Source organism: Centroberyx gerrardi, chromosome 15 (genome assembly GCF_048128805.1).
Source record: "Centroberyx gerrardi isolate f3 chromosome 15, fCenGer3.hap1.cur.20231027, whole genome shotgun sequence".
NCBI lineage: Eukaryota > Metazoa > Chordata > Actinopteri > Beryciformes > Berycidae > Centroberyx > Centroberyx gerrardi.
The window spans coordinates 17887317-17911330 of NC_136011.1; the positions used below are offsets into that span (position 1 = coordinate 17887317).

Here is a 24014-nt window from a genome sequence, read left to right on the forward strand (position 1 = left end):
GAATTTTCCATATCATTAAAAAAATCAAACTCACCACATATAGGGCCTAAGCAAGAGGAAAAGTGGAGCGAATGAGTGTTCTCAGGTTGCTGCACTATAGGGCTGTACCCGTATAGTGGAGCGCCACTGCTTGACAGGAACCGTCAGAGCTCCATGTATGGTCAAAACCACGCCCCTTCAGCGTCATATTCTGACAGCGCCTCTCCCGTGGGTTTAGAGTTTTGGCTCCCGGGAAAGATTTCAGTCCTCGGGGAAAGAGGGCTTAGTTTTGCATGTTCCCATCCATCCTGCACGACGCGAAAGGGCCCCTTATCCACCTCTCCTGTGTACTAGGAACACCTCCACTGGTGATCAGCCTTTGCCTGTGTTTGTCTTGTGGAGAAGCAGCAGCACCTTTTCAGGAGTGGGTTTTTTATTCAACAAGAAGTCCTGAAGGTTTTGGATGCGGTGCTTCAGGGATGTGGGCACTTTGAGAGCAGCATCACCCACAAACACAAACAACTGCCATCGATTTTTCTGTGAATAGCCAAAAAAAAAAAAAAAAAAAAAAGAGAGAGAGAAAAGAAAAAACAAAGAGGAACAATAGCAACACAAAAAAATCTTGTCTATTGAACAATTCACTTTTCCAGTCTGTGGATACCACTCTAACTAAGTACAGCACTTTGAGAATTGTTCACATCGGACGGACTGAAGAGGGAGGCAAGACCTGTGGACCGGGTTTTCCCTCGCAAGTCTGAATCGGCTCTCGCTACTTATCCTGTGAAAAAAAAACCCTGAAGGATAACACGCTTGGACGTTTATTTCCCTAATTTCGCAGGAGGCTCTTTTCACGCAAATTGTCCTAAATGTTTGGGATTCAGGAAACTATACCGCGGGGTGGGACGACGATGAAGGAGGAACCGCTGGGTGGACTGAACTCGGTCCGCTCCTGGATGCACACAGCTGGGGTGGTGGATGCAAACACAGCCGCCCAAAGGTACGCATGCCAAAAGCATCTGATTTTTCTCACGCATTCCCTCCTCATCATATCGACCCCTCAATCCCCTCAATACTCTGTATCAATTACGGTCTCCCAATAAATGCCCCCCCTTCGGCTTTCCCTTCTTTCATTACATCAGATTACCCATTATTGTGACAAATCAAGAAATCTCCCCCGTACTCAAGCGTGCCTCTGCATCTCCAATGTTTTCATCAGCTTCTCCATCATCTAGTATCCCCGGTGTCCGGTACTTAACCGAGATGGTCTCTTGTTTTCTCCCCGCAGCGGTGTCGGCTTGGCACGGGCACATTATGAAAAGCAGCCCCCTTCCAACCTCAGAAAATCCAATTTTTTCCATTTCGTCCTGGCGCTGTATGACAGACAGGGTCAGCCCGTGGAGATCGAAAGGACAGCTTTTGTGGACTTTGTGGAGAAAGAAAAAGTAAGCCGTGTATTTAAGAATACATGCACCTCCTGTTCATAATCTGCACATGTATTGAAATTATGTTCTTTGAAATGGCAGCGGGTTACTAAGGGGGAGTCACGTGTAATATTGATTTTTTTTTAAACTCAATTCGTTGATGACAAGAGAGTGGTTGTATATGAACTAATAAGGCTGATTCTCTTCTTTTGCACATGTGCTATGAATATTTATTTTTCCAACTGGCAGATATGTGAAAATGATAGACAGTTTTTTTTGTGGATGTTGATTTTCACTAACTGTTGTCTCCTGCAGGAACCAAACAGTGAAAAAACTAACAATGGGATACATTACAAACTACAGTTATTGTACAGCAATGGTGAGTAAAACAGTCATTATTGTTCTGCAAACATAGGCAATATATAAAACATTAGTTTATCTGCATGCATAAAACCAAATATAATAATTCTACTAATAATAATACTACAACTAATAATAATACTAATAATAATAATAGTCAATAATGAATTACATTGATTTCAAAAGACTTTAAACTCTTTATACTTTATCTGAGAGATTGATAAACTTAACATGGTGTAAAACTTAAATTCTTTGGAGTTTTCTCTTTCTCCTTTATAGCCTGCAATTGTTAAAAATTATCATCCCTAACAACTCTTCTTCTTTTTCCTCCCAAGGCGTCAGAACAGAACAGGATCTTTACATACGGTTAATCGATTCGATGACGAAGCAGGTAAGCTGCTGTTACACTTGTCTTCATGCACAGTCCAGTCCTGCTCACATCTACACTTCACTTGTGCAAATCTTAACACGCCGTGCAAATTGTCACCCATGAAATCCCACACGGTTTTTCACATTTGCTTGCAAAATGCAGCCGTGCTACAAATAAAATCAAATTACTGCTGTAACAAGGAGAGACAGCTTCCATTTTGACTGTTTACGTTTGGCCATATCATATTGCAGGACTCTAAAGTCCAGTTTGCTCTGCAGAGGTTTAGCCTTCTTTAGGCTTAGTTTGTCCACATTAAATTTTGAACAGCAGGTCTGCTCTATCTGATTTGACTCTCCTGAATAGAGTCAGAGGCAACATTCTAAATAGTATTTTTATTATTTGCACAACCTATATATTTCTAATTATAAATATTAATATTTTTGCAAAGGTGCATTTCACTCCCTTCCAAACAGACACACACACATTGAGTGTGACTTTTAACCTGCAGCCCAGCGCACACACTGTTATTGACGCCTTATGCACATTTTAACCCAACGCATAGGTGAGCAAACCCTATTATAATTGATGATATAAATTCAGGCAGCCTTATTTCAGCCCTCCACGTCTGTTTTTGTTATTAAACGGAGGGTTAAGGTAGAGCCATCCGAATAGAGCCGTGCAGCCTGGGCCACTGGTCACACACAGCATTCCTGCGCGAATGATCCGAGTCAATGACGCAGAACAAGCAATTTATGGATTTCTGTTTCTACAGCTGCAAATAGCGACATAAATCAAACCAATATAGATAATCGCCTGGTGCCCAGCAAAGGCAAAAAAAAAAAAAAAAAAAAAAAAAGAAAAGATACATCAGGTCAAGTTGGCCAGCTTTTCACAGCGAGGATATGATGCGAGCTGCTTCATATATGTCACTTTTTCAAAGTCACTCTCTCTATAGATCGACAGCCCGCGTGCAAGAATTTATGGATGGCAATAAAAAGCAAAGCAAAAAAAATAAAAAAAAATACAAAAACATGTAATTTATTATTTTTGGTTTTTGAAGTGTTTTATTTATAATGATGCTTGCTAGTACACTTGGTGCCGGTTCAGTACGAGGGAGTAAAGTGTCTATCCTTAGAATAGGAAGAAGGAGGGAGGGATCGAGGGAGGGAGAGAAGAGCGGCAGAACTGATAGCTCCACGCCATCTGTTTCAGCCAATGCTCAAAAATTACTCAACCGTACCGCCAGACACCGCTTTTTATCCACAGAAAGATCATTGTTAGCGGCTCAAAATAAACAACAGATTGCCCATTAACACTTTCCCCCAAATATCCCCAGATTATAAGCATATTGATGACACTTCTATTGGATCTCTCCTCATGAAATCTCTCTCTCTCTCTCTCTCTCTCTCTCTCTCTCTCTCTCTCTCTCTCTCACTCTCACTCTCTCTCTATGTGTGTCTTAGCTATTGGATATTATTTAGCTATAAGAAAATAAGAAAAAAAAATCTATAATTTCTTATTATCATCAGCATTATTATTATCATCATTATTGTTGTTATTATTATTATGATTATTATTATTACTACTACTATTATTATTATTATTATTAGTAGTAGTAGTGGTAGTAGTAGTAGTAGTAGTAGTAGTAGTAGTAGAGTAATACAAGTAGTAGTAGTAGTTGTTATTGTTGTGTTGTTGTTAGTGTGGATGATGTTGATGTTGATATAAATATTATTCATAGTAACACTGGGTGACTGCAGCTATTTTTCCCCACTATATTTATTACATAGCCTTTTACATTCATCTAAGATATTGTGTTGGCCTAACATCATGGGCATTCATGCATTCATTTATTTTATTAAGCGCAAATGCTTTGTAGTAGACTTGATAGTGTAATTGTTTTTAGTTCTTTCATTTTGATTTTCTAGGAATGATATGTGCTGAAGAGATGACTGTGTTTTCTCTTGTGGATTAATCACTTTATTTCCATCTCAATTTTTTTCAAAGGCGATAATTTATGAGGGCCAGGACAAGAATCCTGAAATGTGCAGAGTTCTTCTTACTCATGAAATTATGTGCAGGTAAGCATTATTTTGTCTGTATCCATTTTGCAGATATAGGCAAAAAGTCATTCCCTTCCCTCAATAAGTTTTGCCACTCATGATATGATCCAAACTTATAGTTGACTGTCCTGCAGTGAAAGTCCTTCAGCAGCCCCAGAAAAGGGGCTGCTATCATTTCAAACTTTGCCATGACATAATATGACTTTGATATGAATATGAATGCTTGGATATGACAGTGAAAATTCCCTAAAATCATGCCATCACTGTTTTTTAGGTAAGGGTTATTGGACGTATTATAAACAATCAATAACAGAAGTACACACACACTATATATTTTTTTCTCTCACACAACCCTATGCCACCATGTAGGCCCGCAAGACACCATGTGTTATCTATTAAGTTATGCATAGATATCTCATGATATCTATCAGTTTTTTTTTTCTTTTCGCACAGAGTCAGTTCTCGGTTGATCCCACCTGTCATCAGTGATCAGCCAGCCTTTTAGCGTCATTTAACCACATAAATCTCAACCTCTCATATTCCGCTGCTATTCAGCGGTGTCATTGATACTAAAAGGAAAAACGTCTTTTGTTGTTATTGTTGAGCTCAGCATGAGCTTTGTGAACATTGAATTCGGATACTGTCGGTTAACCTCTCCTTTGTTGCACCGGTGCATTGTTCAAGTTACTGGTTGAGAGCAAGTGCAGCATGAGAGCTGAGAATGATTTGTCTTTTTCCATGCATAAACTCATCACTCACGCTCAATTTATACATGCATCCATCACTTATTTGTGACACATTGAATATGCTTGTGCTCGAGAGGTAATATTTTTTTGTCACTGGGGAAGTGCGTTTTGCTGTAGAATAAAGAACTACTTGAACTACTGCCTATTATCAGACCAGAAGGCATACATAATAATAAGAGCATAATAATAATCCTCTGACAATCTTCTTTTATTTTTAGACCTATAAAACGTTATTCTTTGAATTATATTATTACTCTAATACTTTGCAGCACTTTATAAACTCATCTCTATTATTACTACAACAGTCATGAAATCAGACACATTTAAATAGCATGTGGTTGACTGACAGTAGCTTTGCGCAAAGTTTTTGTTTTTCTTTCTTTACCATATGGCGTTAATCATTCACATACATTTATATGTTTTCATTTCAAATAGAAGCTGGAATGATGTATTTGTTTATTTTAGCAGTTTTGATTCAAGTTCCAATCAAAGAACTGGAGGCAGCTAGCTATAGGCTTAGGGAGGAGATGGTTGAAACATGTGGTGGGAGATAGATTAGTGCTTTTGAGGCCATAATTGATAAATGCCCTGCAGAAATATTGGTTGAGGGTGGCACCTTGCATCTCCCTCAGAAATAGCAGCTTGGCAATTAGAGGTAAACAAAAGCTGAAGCTGTGAAAAGTGACTCCCCTGCCTCCTGGCCCAATCCCCACTCCCCTCCCCTCCAACACTAAGCCAAACAACACAACATGTTGTTTTCACCATTTTTATCAGCAATCAGCATCAATGGAACGGATAGATTGGGTGGAGGAAATCTCATGGCAATTTTTTTATTTATTTTTTTTGCTATATCAAAACCGCTACAAGGCGGTTCATAAATGTATGTGTATTTGTGTGTATTATTTAATTTTTTTTATTTATTTAGCAAAGTATTGTTTGGTCTGAAACACTCTATCTCTGTTCCCAGCCGATGCTGTGACAAGAAAAGCTGTGGAAACAGGAACGAGACTCCATCAGACCCTGTGATCATTGACAGGTAGGCCTTCTTTGCTTGCAGCTTTTTCTGTTTTGTGACCTGTGTTGGTGAGTGAGTGAGCGAGTGAATGAGCGAGTGAATGAGCGAGTGAGGATTCAGACGAGTGATTGAATGAGCAGGCAAATGGATGAGCCAATGAACAAATGAGTTCCCTCCCGGTGTGCTAGACTGCCCAGTTGGGCTGACTTGCACCTTATAGCCCACAGTGTGGGAACTGTGGGTGATTGTGTGTGAGTGGCTGAGGGGCGTCTTTCCCAGGTACCTGTGCTCTGAGGGGCGGTCACCACCTGGATAGGGTTTGTTCAATCACAGGTGGTTCAATCACTAGAGGATCATGCTGGGAATACTCCTAATTAGCTTAGGCAACTTCACGTTTATTTGGCTGGCTTCCCTTCTTTGTTTACGGCAGTGATGCTTACACTGTCAATAGTTGTTTTTCATTGACTGTTTCCTTCTCTCAAGTTAGCTGTGAGCTCGACGCTGTTAAAGTTTCGTTTTAGAAGGGATAAACATTTTATGCCGGCTGTTTTGTTCTGAACCGCCAGGGAGGTTACAGATGCCACACTGATATTACCTTCATCATACTCTAAAAAGGGAGAATAAATGCCCTTCTTTTTAGGCATTGACATTTCTCTCACACCGTGTAACTATACATTCCGGTCTCCTCAATCACCTCTGACTGAATATGTTTGGGCAGTTGGGTGAGGGATTGGGGTTGGGGGGGGGGGGGTATGGGGGTGAGGTAGGGGGTGTATTTTCTGCGTCGATCTCAATGTAACTCTCACCACGTAGTGGGGAGAGACAGCAATGCTAATGTTTGACTAGCCGGAATCACTGTTTGCTTAGTGGAGAATGCCTGGTATCTGACAGAGGGGACAACTCTCTTATTAGTAATCAAATAGGGCTGAGCAGTTGTTGCCGCCACTCCACTCCAGCGGCTTCTCATGCATCAGGAAGTAGGAGCTGGCTGCCCTGGGAGCCTGGATGGATTACCAGAGCTACTGCTGTCTGAACTCAACGCACACAGACACACACATAGACGTACACAGATACACACACACACACAGACGAAGACACAAACAGACAGACAGACAGACAGACAGACAGACAGACAGACACCCACACGCATACACGCGCACGCACGCATGCTACTTGTGTTGTTTATGCTGTTGGTTATGCTCTAGGAGAATGTTTATATTTCTTTTTGACAGTCTCAGTGTATCATACACGTAGGAAAAGTACTGAAGTGTTAAGGACAATATAGGGATAGAGCTCTTTTTTTGCTGTATCTGTTACTAAGTGGATTGCTTAATTTATTAGTCAGGTGCATTTAGTGAAGGGATGATAGTGTGCACATTAACATATAACTTGAGACGTGTACTTTTGTTTGTCTAATTTCCGCTGCTTTCATGTTTGCTTTGTATTGCTCTGCTGCCTTTTACTGCTTAGAGTTTCGCACACCATTGTTCTTCAATCTGCGGGACAAAACATGTAACATAAGTACAATAAGCAAAATGAATGCATGGAGAATTAAAGTCAAGAAGAGGGGTGGGAAAAAAAAAGAACAGGGGAAAAAAGAAGCGGATGGATATTGTAAGCTCAACTGGCTCAGGGAGGGCTCAGATTTTCATTGTGACGAGTCTGAATAGGAGTAGAGTATCCCTTTCCTTGCACAATGAGCGGCTCTGTTGAAACACAAAAGCATATGTTCCTCATTAGACCCTCCCATTGTCTCCATGTCGTAACTATGAGCCCGTCAGCTCACCCTAACAGACCCACACAGGTTCCCAGTGACTGAAGGAGGCTTGCAGAGAGGGGCGGTTGTGAAAGGTTGCAGGGTTTAGCAAGAGTTACTGACATGACCAGTGCACTGTAGGCTTACTACGTAAGACTATTTACTGCAATTACTTGACTATTCCCGCTGTGCATATGGGTAAGCTTTTAGTTAAAGCCTCCATGTTTTACAGCCGTTTCTGTTACATCTGTCATTTTCTCATGCACATCATTAGAGGCACCTGTGCTGCGGTTGCTGCTGGCAGAAACTGATTATTTCCAATTGAGTAGAACATAGTTGAGTGACATAAACCTAGAGGAGAGGTTTGATTGTTGAATCAGGCATGTCTCATCTGTCTACAATTACAGTATGAAAACCAGCTAGCACTGCCACATTTCCTAGAGAAACAGTAGCATGGCCGAACCTTAAGAAACAGATTTGGAGTGAATCATTGATGGCGTTCATTCGCTGTAACATTTTCCCAGATGGTATGAGGGGAAAGCGCACACAGCTAGCTGGCATCTAGCAAGACATTAACTGGCGTTCCCATGGATCTGGCATATCCAACGGAGTTTGGGAAACTTATCATTCCAAATGTGTCCTATTTTCCTGCGGTCAAGCCAGACATCTGTTTACCCTATTTTCTCTCAGAGTTTTGATACAGATTTTCACTCAGATTTTTGAAGAGGAAGGATTCTCTTTAAAAAAAAGTTGGTTAGATATAGGCCCAACAGCTGTCACAAAGTTTCAGCACTGCTTGGTCTTTAAATATTTCAACACTTACATTTGATGCCCTTGCATTATTCATACTCATTTTTGGATGAAGAAAGGCCCTATTTTTGTTGCATTTGTGTGTGTTTATATGTGTCATGACGCAAATTTCAATATCTTTGGGGAAAGCCAGTTCATCTTTTACTCTGTAAAAGAAAAGTCTATTGTCTTTCATTTGTGTGAGCGCGCACATTTTTTTTCCTTCCCACATCAAATCAGGAAATGAAAATGTCGGGGAGTCTGTTGGCCTGTGCGTAAAACAAAAGAGACACTGATTTCATCCAGTGACTAATTGTATCACTATTGCTATGACCACAGCTCTTTGCTGTTGGTTGTAATCATATCTTCCCTTTATGAAACCAGCAGCGGTACAGATGTCACATCTTTAAGCTAATGACGTCTTAAAGTTAAGTGGGAGTGTAAGTTTATTCAGACTTTAGAGTTATAGTGATTATCTGATTAAATGGTTTCCCCATTTACAGTATATGTAGTGTATAGCCAAACATAACTCAATTTGTGATGACTCTCCAGGCCTGGTATCTGTCTTCACTCTCTTACATATTGACTTTGTCCTCTCTTGTGTGAAAGATTAGATACATTGTTCCGGCTTACACATGGATTTTGTAATAAGAAAGCACATGTTGTTGAAAGAGGAGAGAAAATGACTCATTCTGCATGTCAGGGTTCAAAGGTCCCACTTTACACTGAGAAGCTGCAGCAAATATATGCAAGGAGACCTGGGAGAGAGAGAGCGTGCTATCAATGTGCATGCTACCCATACATGAATTTTGAATTTAATGTATGTTCATACAGCTTAACATCCAGTGTCAATTTACGCTGCCATTCAGAAACGGATTCTGGACCAGATCTAAACATGTCAGCTCCATTTATTCTAGCAGCTACGGCACTCCCTTTCACTTCCTGTCACAAAGGTCAAAGGGCACTGACCTTTGGAGTGCAGCCCAGCCACTGAATAATTCATGACATTGACTTGTTTTTCCCCTTATTTTTTTCCCTTGTCTCTTTTTTTTGGTCAGCACACATGGTTGTGCTGTGGGAGGCTTTTATTCATTTAGCTCATTTATAAAGGCCTCACCGCACCTGTTCGTGTGTTAATGCAATTAAATTTTGGCCTAATGTAAATTTTGCTTAGCTTTTCGTTATGTCCCTCATTAGTGAGCCTGTATTTTCTAAATGACTTTGCGTTATCGTTCATTTATGGAACACCTACGAGGTCATTTCCCAGAGTGCACTTGACTTGTTGTCGAGTTGTTTACCAGAAACAAAAGACTGCAGCCTTAGAATGTCTCACATGTGGTTTCCTCTGCCTTCTAAGAAACAAATCGGAAAATTTGTGTGCTCCCATCTGGTTTTTGCAAAACCGTGATTACCTCCAAAAGCTGAACAAATGCCAGTATTTATAAGGTCAGCCCTTTATGTGGAAATGTGATGTAAATGAGAATCAGCGAAAGGGGACATTAAACAAAATTAAATTCATTGTCTCCTTTAATGTCATTTACATTTTTGGCTAAGCCCTGGACTGTCAAAGAGGATTTCTAAAACCATTTTAATTGCACATCAGCGTTGGAAAAGAGGGCGTGTTTTCAGCGAGTCACTGTCTTGATAACCTGCTAAGAGGGGTCTGTTTATGAAGTACCTAAATGACATGTTTTCACTGCATCTGCTGAGGGGCAATTAAGATGGCACACAGTAGGTAGTGTTAATCTATCATTGTGCTCCTACCATCCGTAAGTGGGAACGATGCAGCGGAGGGGTCACAAAAGTGTTCTGTTGTTGTTATTGAGAGTTGATTGCTGCAGGTGTTCCTTCTGGATATTTTATGTTATACTGTTGAGCGGTTGGACTCGCACTGGCTGTGGTTTTGAGACTTTACAGCGAAGTCGATTAAAGCAGTTGCCTTGTATGGGAAATGCTCTCTTTCGCTCTTTACACACACGCACGCGACACACGCACGCACACACACACACACCTTTTGTTCGTGCCTTAATATTTCCATCTCAGCGTTTTATTTACGGCTGTTTTCGGTGTAATTCATGTGACAGATGTGAGTTTTTGACACCCATTGAGAAATGGGAGAATAAACTGGCCACCCCTGCCTGGGCCGACGTGATGTTTGAGTGAAGCCTGTCTCCTCCTGAGCCAGAGTAGGAAGAGCAGGAAGTGTTGAGAGCGAAAGCTGTACTTGGCAGCTCTCCGTTGGCTTGCACTTGCCGAAAAATGAAACCCAGACCCTCTCTGCAGCCCCGGAGCCAGAACCTCCTTCCCAGTGCTCCAACATCCAGGATTGGGTAATACTGTTCACTAAGCAAAACATTACCTCAAATTATTCTCGCCCTGTTTTCTATTCCCTCCTCCCTCATGTCGGTTTTATCGCAGTTTGTAAATGTCAAGACACGTACAAAGACGCACAGTATAAATGATATTTTCCAAATTATGCTCTCATGTTTGGGTTCACATGAGTGGCGGCTGAACGTAACGTGGTGCCTGGCGTTCCCGGGGGAGACCCACCTCACTAGGGTAGGATTCCCCAGTGGCATCAGCTAATGGCAAGACTTGACAACAGCAGAGAAGCCGGGGGTGTTGTGTTTTACTAGCGCTGAGCAGGGGTGATGACTTTAACATGTGTGCAGAGAAAGAAGGAGATGTTTGTGTGGTGTGTGTGTGTGCGCGCGCGCGTGTGTGCGTGCACGTATAGGCATGTGTATGCGCGCGTGTGTTTGTGCGCGTGTGTGTGCGCGCGCGGTGTGCTAAAGAGAGAGGTGTGCAGTACGAAAGAGTGGCGCGGGCCAACAGAGCGACGGATTCGGCTCCAGCTTGACGGCAGTGAAAGACGAAACATGGTTCCACATGTGTTGAGAAAGAGCAGTCCATCTGTCCGTGGAGACAACCCCTCCCCCCCACCCCCTTCACCCCCCCCCCCCCTCTCTTTCCCTCTCTTCCTCTCCCTCTCTTGCTCTCTCCCCCTCTCTCCACCCCCCCACCCCCCCACTCTTTACTCCCCTGGTTCACTGCTGACAGAAACAAGGCCAGAGCTGGGGTGATGGGATGAATGCCGGGCCAAGAGCAACACTGGCCCTTGTATACACACACACACACACACACACACACACACACACACACACACACACACACACACACACACACACACACACACGCACATGCATGCTGAAGAGAAAGGTTATCAGAGATTTTTTTTGGTGTTTTTATGTGTTGCTAAAGTTTACTGTCTTCAGTTGCATTCATTGACTTGGTAGAGCAGAGCGTTAATGTGATTTAAACCCGACTGCGGTGCAATGCAAATGATTTATTTTAATATTATGAAAGAAAACAATCTATTAAAATGTATTCACTTTTCCACGACACACTGCTGCAATAAGACCACATGGTAAAAATCTTACATTATTGAAATTAAATCTAAACTAAATAAAATATGCTACTCTTCCTCAAATATTTAACAGCTCTCCTTTATAATTAAACTCCGTAGCTGTTTTGAAGATGTTGTTTGGTTTCTTAAAGCATTAATGACGCAAGAGCTTTTTCGAACAGCTCCTGATTCTGTGAATCACATTTAGGTCACTCAGACCAATGTTTTTTCAGCCATTTTTTCTTTTGAAAAAGGGTCTCCTTTCTTTCTCTTGGCATGTTCTCACTCCCATTCAATCCTTATTAGGTTCCCCCTAATTGTCAAACAAACTGTTGGGTCAACCTCAGTCGTATCTGGCCGTAAAACAGCACATTAGGCCCTGGTGAGGGATATATGTGGTATTTCATCGGAGACGGAGTAATGCTGGGGTTTTATGGTTAAGTACCAGTTCACGCCCACGCCATTTGTTTCGCATTAGAGTGGAGGTTTTGTAAATCAGATCAATATGTTCGCTGAGATGTGATTCCTTGTCGGGATCTCCCGAGTCGTTCTTTCCTCAAGTATTTTTCTTAGGGGACTGGTTGTCGATGCACACTCCTCCGCTCCCCCTCCCCTCCCTTCCTTCCCTCTTTCCCTACCTCCGTCAGTCCCTCCCTCCATCTCCACCTCAATCTATTTCCATTTTCTGAATGTAGCAATTTGTAGTGTGACACGGGCAAGATTAGGATGGGAAGCAGTCTGAGGATTTCATCGGACATGGTCCTGCTCCCGCTGGTGTGAGGTCACAGGACAAAGATGGGGGAATTCAGGGATAGGGTCATCAGTTACCTCGGGGAAACGAGCTGGTCTGCTGGCTGCTCCGTTGGCCCCAGGGGTGCCTGGGATGTATCGGAGGAGAAGCCCCTGAGAAAGAGCCCTGAACCAGTGTCATTTATTAAAAGTGACAAGTTATTTCTAACTATAGCTCTGTTTTTATTGTTTTACAATGCTGTCATTTGGAACAGTGCCCCTCTGTCCAGGAATCACAAACAATTGATGAATGTACGGGGTGACCTGCTTTTTTAACATATACACACCCTTAGTGCACTTTGGCAACATTTGTATGCTGTTAAATTATACAATGTATTTTGTTCTGGTGCTTAAATAAAACAAATATGCGGCTTTAATAAAGATCAAGTATATGATAAGTCCAATGAAAATATTTCACCATTCACTAGTTTTCTCCAGGACATTTGTTGAGTAAATTAATAACAGCTTACAGTATGAATCTCAAGCTGACCTCTGCATAATCAGTACCAGAAGTCCCACAGAACATGACCACACTGTGGTGTGTGTGTGTGTGTGTGTGTGTGTGTGTGCTGAGAGTAGAGCCTCATCATCTATTTTAGTGGATGAGTTAGTCAGGCTTCCCTTCACTTTGCTGTTCCTCTATAGACTAATCTGAGAGTCATGCTAATAATGGAGTATTTATTTAATGTTTGAGCAACCTTCTGCATCGTGGGTCATTGAGGTACTCTGCCCCCCCCACACACACTTTTTTTTTATAGCCTGCCCCAACTGCGTTAATGATATATGACAGAAATTTCCTTGTGCTGGTTCAGTGGCAAGAAAGGTCCTGGCTAGTCTATATCAATCCATCTGACTTATGTTCCCATGTCTTGAATTACCGCTTGATGGAAACCTGCTGCGGGCTCCTCTTGCCAATTGAAATCAGATCTCCTCCACAGCCTGGTGTGATATTGATCCATATTCAACACCCAGGCTGCCGATCGATCAGTATTGATTTACAATAAAAAACACTCCTCTGCTTGTTCAGCACCGCGTTCGATACTTTAAAAGAAAAAAAAACGAAAAGAAAAAGCAAGGTTGTGCTTTTACCATGCAGTGACCAACAGACATAAACAAATATGTGAGGAGATATTTCATTTCATGAGAGGAGTGTGAGTTTAAGTGGCAAAACCTTGACCACATGGTGGTGTACCATCGAGAGCAACAACGGCCACACTGAACAGTGATCCTCTCCAGCCATGTGAGACAAACCAATAAAAATGGTTTAACGGGATGACACTTCTATAAGGACTCATTTATTGAAGGAGGCGTGTCCGTTTTTGAATTAGTGGCACATCTGCACTGCAACGGGGAGCGCTAAAACTGTCATATCAAATCTATCTGAAAATTGAAATGGAATGCTAAAAGTGCTGGATCAACCATGTGCACTTTAGCTTGATTTCTGCGTGTTAACACGATGACATGGCTTCCTGCGGTTTTGATATTAATTGGCCTCTCCCACCCTCACACACATACGGGGCCTCTGCCTCCCACACGGTCACCATTAGGGCCCAGCGCAGCGCAGAGCACACTGGAGCAGAGCAGGGCGACCCATTCAGCTCCGGTCCAGATCCACTTTTCTCCCTGTCACATCTTAGTCCTAATCTCTCGGACTTCCTCCTCTCTGCCAAATAACCGTTCCCATCCAGCAGGTCCCAGCGTTGGCCTGGGCTGCCAACATCTGAAAGTTATTATCCCCAATCTCTGACATCCAGGAGTTTACAGTTATATAATGATGGGGAAAACCACATGTCCCCAGGGGCAGAGAACATTTTTGAGATGCCTCCCCATCTGTTTTGGGGGAGCTGCCCATTTTGGGCCGAACTCAGAATGGCAGGCAGGCAGATTTTTTTTTTTTTAATCTTTTATTTTCTACCATTGGAACAGGCCAGTCTGGGAGTCATTATATGGTGTGATAAAGCAAATCCAATTGGGTCAGGTTCCCCTCCACACAGCGCTGGTGGCACCAGCTCTCCCTGCCTCGCTGCTCGTCCCTGACTGTGTAAGTGGTGGTTGTTTGTTTGTCCTGGAGAGGCTGGGCTGGGGGACTAATGCAAGCCCGGGGGCCAGCCAGGTCGGAGGCGACGGTAAACCCGAGCCGCCTGGTGTAGCAGCGCTCCCTCGCTGCTGGCTCGGCCTTGTTTGGACTGCAGCTCCGGTTTGCTTTCTTAGAGGGAAGCTGAGCCCCCGTAATCATTGGGCCCTTCCCCTCGGGTGGGGAGCGCAGCCGAGACCAGAGGGAGTGATGACATAGGTCCGCAGAGGCCTGGCCCAGTCCACCCCTGCTGCTCTTAGCGTATTTATTTTCTCTTCTCATTGTATGGTTTAAGTCACACCGTATTATGTTCGGACCCTGTGCACGTGCAAAGGCACTCATATGCGATGAGGTGCATGGCGTAAATCTGTAGGCTTTGTTTTTACTAATAACGTCGGGGATTAGTGACTTGCTGACCTCAGTGTAATCTTTATTAGTCTGTTAACCATATCCTCTGGTTATGAGGCAGCCATAATTGATCTGATAGCAGTGACACAGACATGCATTGAGGGACAACAGAGGGTTAAGGCAGGGGTAAATATGAAGGGTGAAGCATTTTAAAACAAATCAGGTTGCATGCTATTATTGAATGAATATGTGACAGATTATTTATGTGTTATACCTAGATTTATGTATGTTTATGCTACAGCATTCCATTATGTTAGAGATTTAGATCGTTTAAGACCCCCATCTTGCCCCCTGGCCACTCCTCAGAAAATGTTTTATTCAACATCGCCACTCTGTTCTGTTTTGTTACGTTATTGAAATGGGTTGTCGATTCGAATAGAGTCAACCTGGTGGGCCAATCTCATTGTAGCCAGTGGAGAGTGAAAGCCATCTCTGCAGCATAGGCTCACCAGAACACACACAGAGATTGGACGAGGGGGGCAGAGAGAGAGAGAGAGAGAGTGCCTTCTCCAGATGGAGATCCCAGATATGGGGGAAAATGTCCGGGCCCTTTTCCAGGGTTTCCATAATGGGAATCTACCCCTTGCTTGCTTATTAAGTTGTGCACACAAGGAGGAGTGAGGAGAGAGATGGAGAGCAGAGGAGATAAGGGCAGGCGGAGCGAGATGGACAACCCGCACGCCGTCACCTCTCTGTTGTAAGTGTCAAGCAGACCCTGTCGGAGAAATCACAGGTCATGTGGATAGATGATTGTCAAAGAACCACATTGATATAAGGGCTCTTTTTTTCTCAGAGCCGCGGAGGCGCATGATAAGATTTGTTTTTGTTTTCTGTTGGAGAGGGAGTATGACGTTCGGGTCAGAAAGGTCGGCTCTAGGGGTCACAGGGTCACAGCCTTTTTGGTACCTGAGTAACCTCACATGGCTAAGCCATTTCTCAGGCTCCCTGAAATGATGGTGGGGAGGGGCAGGGAGGGGGGCAGGTTTAAGGGGTGGGCAGGAGAGTGATCTATCAGCGGCAACAGCAGACATGCAGACAGCATGGCAGCTACTGCAGCTAAACAGAGTGAGACAGATAGGCAGGAGTCTCTCATACGTAACACCAGGAGCTTTGAGAAGACAGCGCTGAGTGTTATGGATGCTTGACATTGACCTCTCATACAGAGACGGTGTATTTATCAACATTGTAGCACAATCCTGTATTTGTTTGTAAATTATTTAGTTCACTGGGTGAAATGATACTTTCCTCACATAACACTTGCCACTCTTGTAAGATAAGAAGAATAGCTCCTTTGGTTTCTATTTCTCCCTTTTTTTTTGTTTCCTTTCAGCTGTTTTCCTCCATGCTTAGAATTTAGGTGATCATATTTTGAACACTGTCAGTTCTAACAAGCCACATAGTCTCCACTTTAGAAAGAAAAAAGCTCTGAAGCTTACATTTTTCTGGAAGAGAAATATTTGTGTACAGATAGGCCTGTCATTTTGTGAAACAACATTCATGATTCTTTTATTGGTGCTCAGCCATCACCCCCTCTCTTCCTCTGTGGAAAAAAGGGCTAGTCTACAAAGTGGCTTTTTGTCGTTTGAGAGAAGTAAACTTCATCAGGTCGACGGCGAGGTGTGCTTCACATGTCACTCAGTCGAGCTCTCTCCTAATGAAATGCTGCATACAGATTTCTGCCTGCGGGCTCAGGGGGATAAGACCGTGGTAACAGAATGAAACAAACCCCTTCCCATTCCCCTCACTCACACACACAAACACACACACACACACACACACACACACACACACGCATTCATGCAGCCACACACACACACACACTTGCTGGAGAGCATCCATGTGAGGAGATCCAAATCTGCAATTTATTCAAATATTGATATTTCTACTTGTCAGGAGAAAGGTGCCTTGAAATTTCCTCTGAGTACTCCTGTCAAAAAAATAGCAGGAAATATGTCAGATAATTCATAAATGGAGTTCAGCGCTGCAAAGTCAGTTGGGAACAGCAAAAAATATATATGCTTGTCAATGAAGAATAGGAGCAATATTACAGAGCCTGCTGCTCATTCTTCCATCATGTCAAGCAAACAGCCTTTGCAGGCCCATAAGTGTACACTTCACAGTCTGTGTGTGTATTTGTGTATATGCATGTATATTTGTATATGTCTCCGTGTATGTACATGTGTATGTATATTTATGCATGAGAATGTGTGTGTGCTTTGGCTATGTTGTGACTCCTACTTAGATGTGTTTGTTATCTTTCTCCATCGAGACACCCCATTTCCCATCCTGGAGCAGCCAATGGGAGTGTGTCCTTTTTTGCAGAGGTCCGTAACCGGACGCTGGCCTCCATGTGGTTTGAATTAGGGCCCCCGAAGCTGTGAAGGACGCCTCGAATGACGTGAGGCACTTGCACACCAAATTCCATTCTGCTGAATGGTGGAGAAAAGAGCTCTCCGGAATCCTCCGAGATTTTTTGGCTCGGGCCCGCCAGCGATTAAAACAGGGCGGAAACCAATAACTCAATGAATCATGGGGCAGCGTCCCATGAAATCTCTCACTACTCTGTCACACCCTCATGCAAACCCAAATCAACTCTAACTCTTTGCTGATTAGTCTTTTTTCCAAACTGAAAAAAAAAAAAAACCTGACAAAACTCTTGCTCTATTCTCCTGTTCATTGAATAGAAGTTTCAGCACTCAGAGCGTAAAAAGGCGCTCTGCTCTGCTCTGTGAGTTACCTCCATTTTGACAGACAGAGTGTAGGCTTGATGATGCATCGGTTGACCACGTTGTGCCAAGGCGAGACAGAAAAGGACTCCCCGTATCTCCCGTGGTCATGTGATGCCATAGTTCATAGCTGTTGACGAGATGCGGTTTGGCACAGCTTGGGACCCATCTGGGAGACGCAGATACCCAGACAGGAGAGGTATTTTACAGCAATGCATCTGCGTGCTTGAAGAGCTATTTAGCATATGCTGCTATACGAGAGAATTTGCTTCGCCGTTGCCAGCTGCAGATTAGTCTTCATTTCCCAAAAATCCAGTGGAACAGCTGATCCATAGTAAGACAGCTAGCAGTGACCAAAAATAATGTTTTATGTTAATGCAGCATGTTATTTGCTATTTTTCTTAATTAAACAGCACATTTACTCCTGCACTAAGTTGGACCATTTGGTTAAAATAATACAGACTAACCAAAGTGTATTTTCTGGTTAACAGTTTCTCTTATATCAACAGTAACAATGGCATACAGTGCAGTAATGCTAGTGGCTGTGCTGGCCGGTTTGTTTCTGTTAGCTCTAGCAGAAGTCAAAGCCCATGCTGCTGCTCTAACTCAAGTGGCTGATGTGTTAGGCCATCTAGGGCATGGCAGGCGGTTGACAGTCCATGCAGCCTGTCTACCCACAGGACATCTCCACACAGTGTGTCCACAGTGGGGCCAGTGCTGTCATCTGGGCCCCACTATGGACCACTGCACTGCTGACAGTGAGAGGGTAAACGTTTACCACCTCAATCCCCCATTAACTCGGTGAAGGCGCTTCGATCCTCTGTGAAAATAATGATATTGATTGGAGCTTGGCTCTACAAACGAAACGGTTGCAACTAAAAGAGGGATGGGCCCTTGCATTAGAATATGGGATTTTCGAGGATAAAAGAGTGTTTGGATCTTGTTATATTTTTCCTCTCCTCTATCTCCCTCTAGCTCTCCCCCACCTCCTTCTCTCCTCTCTTTCTGCATTTTTATGTGTGCGCATGTAGTGTGAGAGCCTGTGTGTCTCCTAAGATTACCCTCCGCTATCCCCACAATCAAACAACAAATGACAACATCATTGCTCAGGCCTTTCAAAATACGACACAAAAAAGTGGGTTGTAGCTACATTAACTTGCAACAACCCCCTAATAGACCCTGGTGGTTTTGTAGCTCTCCCCCTTCTCTCTCCTCTCTTCTCTCCACCAGGCTGTCACATATCCACCCCCCTCACAGAGCGAGCCTCCGAGCCTCGGTGGAGATCAGGAGCTCCCTGTCGGAGGTGCTTTGTCACGTAGCCCAGGGAGCGTGGAACTCACCCAGAGCTGTTGAACAAACACAAGCACAGGGGCTGTCAATAGCAGCTCCGCAAACTAATTGCCTGTCAAATGAACCGCCCTCGTTAAGCTGCCCACACACACACACACGTGCGTGCACTGTGACACACATATGCTCACACACGCACACACACACACACACACACACAGGCTATTTGATTCAAAGTGTAGTGATACCTTGTTAGAAGAAAAGACACACGAGTGGCACTTCTCTGTTTGCCACCTTGTTTCTGCAATCGTTACCGGCGTGTGCAGTGCAGTCACCGTGAGATTGCCTTTTTGTTATTATTAAGGGAAACACAGCATTGTACAATGTAGCTGATGTAATCCAAACACATCCCACAAGCCCTACAGTATATCAGCTGGCGTTATTTTTCACTTTTTAAAGCCACTCATTAGATGGTAGCAGAGCTCCATACGCCAAATGTTATTGTTTTTGTGTTTGTTTTGCTTTTTTTTCTGTAGTCATTAGGCGGTAGCAGTGTAGTGCCCAGCGCCTTGTCTGGGTGCCTGTAACAGTGCTGTCGGATTGACACAGCTGGGGAGAGCAGCTTGAGGCTGCACGCTCAGGAATACACAGGGGTGTTCAAAGCCCCTCTCTGAATCCTGATCAGAGCGCTGCCCCGGCCAACTGATGGCCTATTAAATATACATGCGCAGAGGTCAGAGCTGGAGGTCCCGGCTTCCTCCCAGCCATGTGCACTTAAGCGGAAGGGCTGGGCAACAATAAAACCTCCTCTCGCTCCAGCGAGCTCTCCCCTGACACCCTCACCTCCAGTGTGTACGTCAAGTACAGTGCTCACCTAGCGCTATATTACAACTGCCTTTGTGAAAAGGCCAAATGATGCATTTTTTACATGGTTATTATATATTTATATTCAATAACACCAAGGACCACTCTTGTGTCTGTCCATCTCCCTTTTTTTCTTCAGTCATTGATAAATAGCCTCGGATGATACAAGCGTACACAGAGTCTGAAGTGAGTGCCCAACTCTCCTCTCTGTAGTTTACCAGAGATTGAGACAAGGAGGAAGAGGGGAGAGCCCCGTAATGGCCAGTCATGATTAACATATTCAGAGTGACACTCTCTCTGTGTTCGTTCGTTAAGCCTGGTCTGTCTGACTAATGAAGTGGAGCGGCAGTTTATCAATTAACCCAGCGCTGAGCCATTTGTGCTGGGGATAACGCTCTCTCTGGGTGTCACGGTGATCCGGTTTGGTGCCCTTTCACCTTACGAGTGTCCAACAAGACAGGCCTCTGTGACAATGACGGCAAGATACACAAGTCCACAAATGGCGATCCACTAAACAGGATTTGTGCCTGCTGTTCACCGGCGAAAAGCAGTGGAAAGGGTTTGGTAATGGGATCATGAAAAAAAGATCTCTACAAACTAACATTGGGGGTTTTCAGCGTTCTCAGAGTCAGCATAGATCATAGCAAACAACTTAGTGCTGTCTCTATTAAAACAAGCCCTCCCCTGCCATTAGCCTTCCCCCCACTGCTCCTTCCTCCATTTCACATTGTTTGTGTTCATTAAGACATGGGCGACCTGCCTTATCCACACATCAGACCCTGCTCTCAAGAGTAATTGCGATGGTCTCGCAGAGGATAATGTGGTTTAAACTCAGTATAGCCTGTCTATTAGGAGAGACATGATGGCAACCACAAATAATAAAGAACTATTTATTCCTCTCTCTGTGACGCTAACTAGGTAACATATCAAGCCAGCACCGCTAAGGGTCTCTCTTACTGTCAGATATGGCACCCTTCATCCATTCCCAATGGCCCTTGCCTCGACATCTCTGCTCTTCATTTTCTACATGAGCTTGGTCATAAATGCACACACACCTCATATATATTTGATAGTTAATATTTATCCTCGCTAGGGAAGTGCACTTTACATGTGGTAACATACGATTACCTGCAATTCTTATGGCAAAGAAACAAAATCGATATGGATATATAATTCATGACGGAGGGGCTATCAGTTTTTATGGCTCTCTATCCAGGCTCATTAAAGTTTTATCGTAATTGACTGCAAGCAAGAGTTTTTAAGGCATGTTTCTCCCTCACTTTCTACCTTTAATAATTAAGTAAAGTTTAATTGGTTGTATTTTGAAGCACCTAGTAGATGATATAGGAGTCTCCCAAATTCAGAACCATGAATTATAGAGAGTGATATGTTATGCATTAACCTGTCAGTTTGTTCATTTGTTAAGGCAGAAAAGTATGGTCCCAACCCCCCAAATCACATCCCAAAAAATCAAATAACTCGCTGGACCCTTCAAAAAAAATCCTTTTTATGTCTTTCATTGCTCTGTTAATGTAGTGACATGACGCTGTCACTCAAAACGCTCCCATCAACCGCCAGCCCTGAATCGACTCCGCTGATTGGTGGTCAACTTGTTCTCTTGAAGGGAGATTGACAGACGGAAAATTGCACTCTCAGATTTCACCCTTCATTCGTTGCAGTTGTTCTTCCACTCGTCAACTCTCCGCCATGCCTGAGACAGACAGAGGCTTTATCCATTAGCTGTTGGCTTGGCGGGTGGGTGGGCAGATTGAGGCGGGATGGAGGAGGAGATGGGGGTAGGAAGACAATCCTACATTTGAGCACTCTGAGGGAAAATCAATCATGTCATCATAAGTGAGAAGTATGGATGAATTTCATCAGCTGGTTCCTGTCCTGTTCACGCCGCTGGCTTTCTGACTGGCCTGTCCCTCTGATTGGCTTTCTCAATGACCCTTAAATCTGAAGAGGGAGACGATTTTGAAAACACTTTAATAAGAGGAATCGGACAGTAGTTTCAGTGTTATAGTTTCCCACTTTGCCCGCTGCTACACTGCAGGAAACCTCAAGTGGTTTCTCTTGACAAAGTGGTAATAGATTTACCATATGATTTTGTGCCAAACCAGCATTAGGCAATTTTGTAAGAAAATGTTTCTCAACTATTTTCCGTCCACAGCAGATATGATGAAGTGTTATAAAGGGCAGCAGTGCTCTGCCTCTCAACATTTATTTTATAATTTACCCCATCATCTCACAAGGTCACAGATGAGCACTGAAAGCATCATAGGTGTAGGGTGTGAAGCAATCAAAAATGGATGAAAGTGAAGACATGGAAATCAGAGAGGAGAAATTGACAGCCGTTTACAGCCTTGTTGTTGATGTGAGTGACAGAGAGAGGGAAGGAGGGAGGGAGGAAGGAAGCGAGGGACAGAGTGAGAGGGAGAAAAAGAAGGAGAGAGAAAAAAGGGGGAGAGTTAAAGTGGTGATAAATTTAATGGAAAAATCAAATACAAAACAAATTCATTCCTCTCAACTTGATGCTTGAGCCGTTCCTTTCTTGGTCTGTGCTAAGCCTTAGAATAAACTGTCACTCCTTATCGATCGCATCTGAATTGTTACCGAGATTTCTGAAAAGTAGTCTTGACACACACCCTGCGAATAGTAATCTTGGGAGATGAGAACATGCAGACTGAACAGCTAACACCCCTGACTTAAAATAAAAGAGGCTTTTCTTTGCTTCTTTTTTCAAATCCAAGCTAATACACTTTGGAGGATTGCACATTCAATGATAAATATGTTGCACTGAAGGATGTGCCTCGTTGGATATTAATGTCTTTGCTGATAACGTGGCAATTGTGAATGAAGGAGGCCTTGCCATTTTGTCATGGGGAATGTTTATACACAACAACTGAGCGTGAAATGGTTGTACACGATTTGTTTGCCATTTGTGATGGAGATGACATGATCAAAAAATCAATTCACTTCACATTTGATTTCCAGCGAGCAGTTAAATGAATGCTGTCGACAGCACCCACTGAAATCCATGTATCATGGTATGGTTCATTATATTCCGATGGTGTATTAATTATGGCTATAGATAGAGAGCTCTGCTGTGAGCTGTAGCCTAGCTGCTGTGTGCCAGGGGGAGCTAGCCTGAGGAGGAAAGCTCTGCTTGTATCCACTCATCCCTCAGCTGACAGGCCTGCTCCAGGAGAAAAGGATTTCTCCGGATTGAGTGCCATTTTCTCTTCTTTAACAAGGAAATTAGTGTGTAAAGGAGATCTGTCAGGATAAAGTGCAGCTTGACTGCTGCCGCCCTCCCCTCCTCTCCGTCTTTCTTTCCTGCCCTTCCCTCCCTTCCCCATCCTGTAACTCTCTCTCCCTCTGTCTCTCTCTCTCTCTGTCTGTCTCTCTCCTTCCTCTCTCTCTTTTCTTTCCCTTTCTCCCCCACTCAATGGCTCCCTCAGGGGATCTTCCTTGAGCATTAGCAGAACACATCCAATGTCCCAGCTACATGATTTCATGATATGATTTGTACCGGGGATTTACAATAATCCGCAAATAAAGTTGAAAGTGAATGACTCTCAATAAGAGACGCAGACAAGCAAAACCAAACCTTTTAAGATTTTCTTTATCTTTAATGGCATGAAAAATGAATTTGTTTTGCATTAGATCACAACAATTTAGCAATGGCCTCAGCATGTTGTTTTGTGTTTGGCTTTTATGATCATGATTAATTCCTGCACAGGAACCTCAGTGATATACATAATGCATCATTCGCTCATTTAAATGTTCAGTTCCTCTGCAGTTGCAGAGTGCCTGGTAGCTCATTACACATTACCCATGTGTGCCTGGGAGTTGGAGTCTGCCAGCGACTCACTTGTAGTCAAAGATACAGTATCTGCTGCTTTAGCAGGATGTCATGAATTGACAATGCGATTAAACTCACTTGTCATCCCCACCA

At 43.4% G+C, this 24014-nt stretch overlaps 1 protein-coding gene across 6 annotated transcripts in view; it reads left to right on the forward strand.

Annotated features, from left to right (window-relative positions):
- The first annotated feature begins 256 nt into the window (after nucleotides 1-256).
- Nucleotides 257-24014, forward strand: part of LOC139911243 (transcription factor COE3) — a 67963-nt gene continuing 44205 nt past the window's right edge. For all 6 annotated transcript variants that reach the window (XM_071898736.2, XM_071898741.2, XM_071898738.2 and 3 more), the window contains exons 1-6: nucleotides 257-976; nucleotides 1265-1421; nucleotides 1716-1779; nucleotides 2096-2151; nucleotides 4138-4211; nucleotides 5907-5975. In XM_071898736.2, coding sequence (XP_071754837.1) covers nucleotides 846-976; nucleotides 1265-1421; nucleotides 1716-1779; nucleotides 2096-2151; nucleotides 4138-4211; nucleotides 5907-5975 — 551 coding nt within the window. In that variant the 5' untranslated portion in view covers nucleotides 257-845. The remainder of the gene's footprint in view (nucleotides 977-1264; nucleotides 1422-1715; nucleotides 1780-2095; nucleotides 2152-4137; nucleotides 4212-5906; nucleotides 5976-24014) is intronic.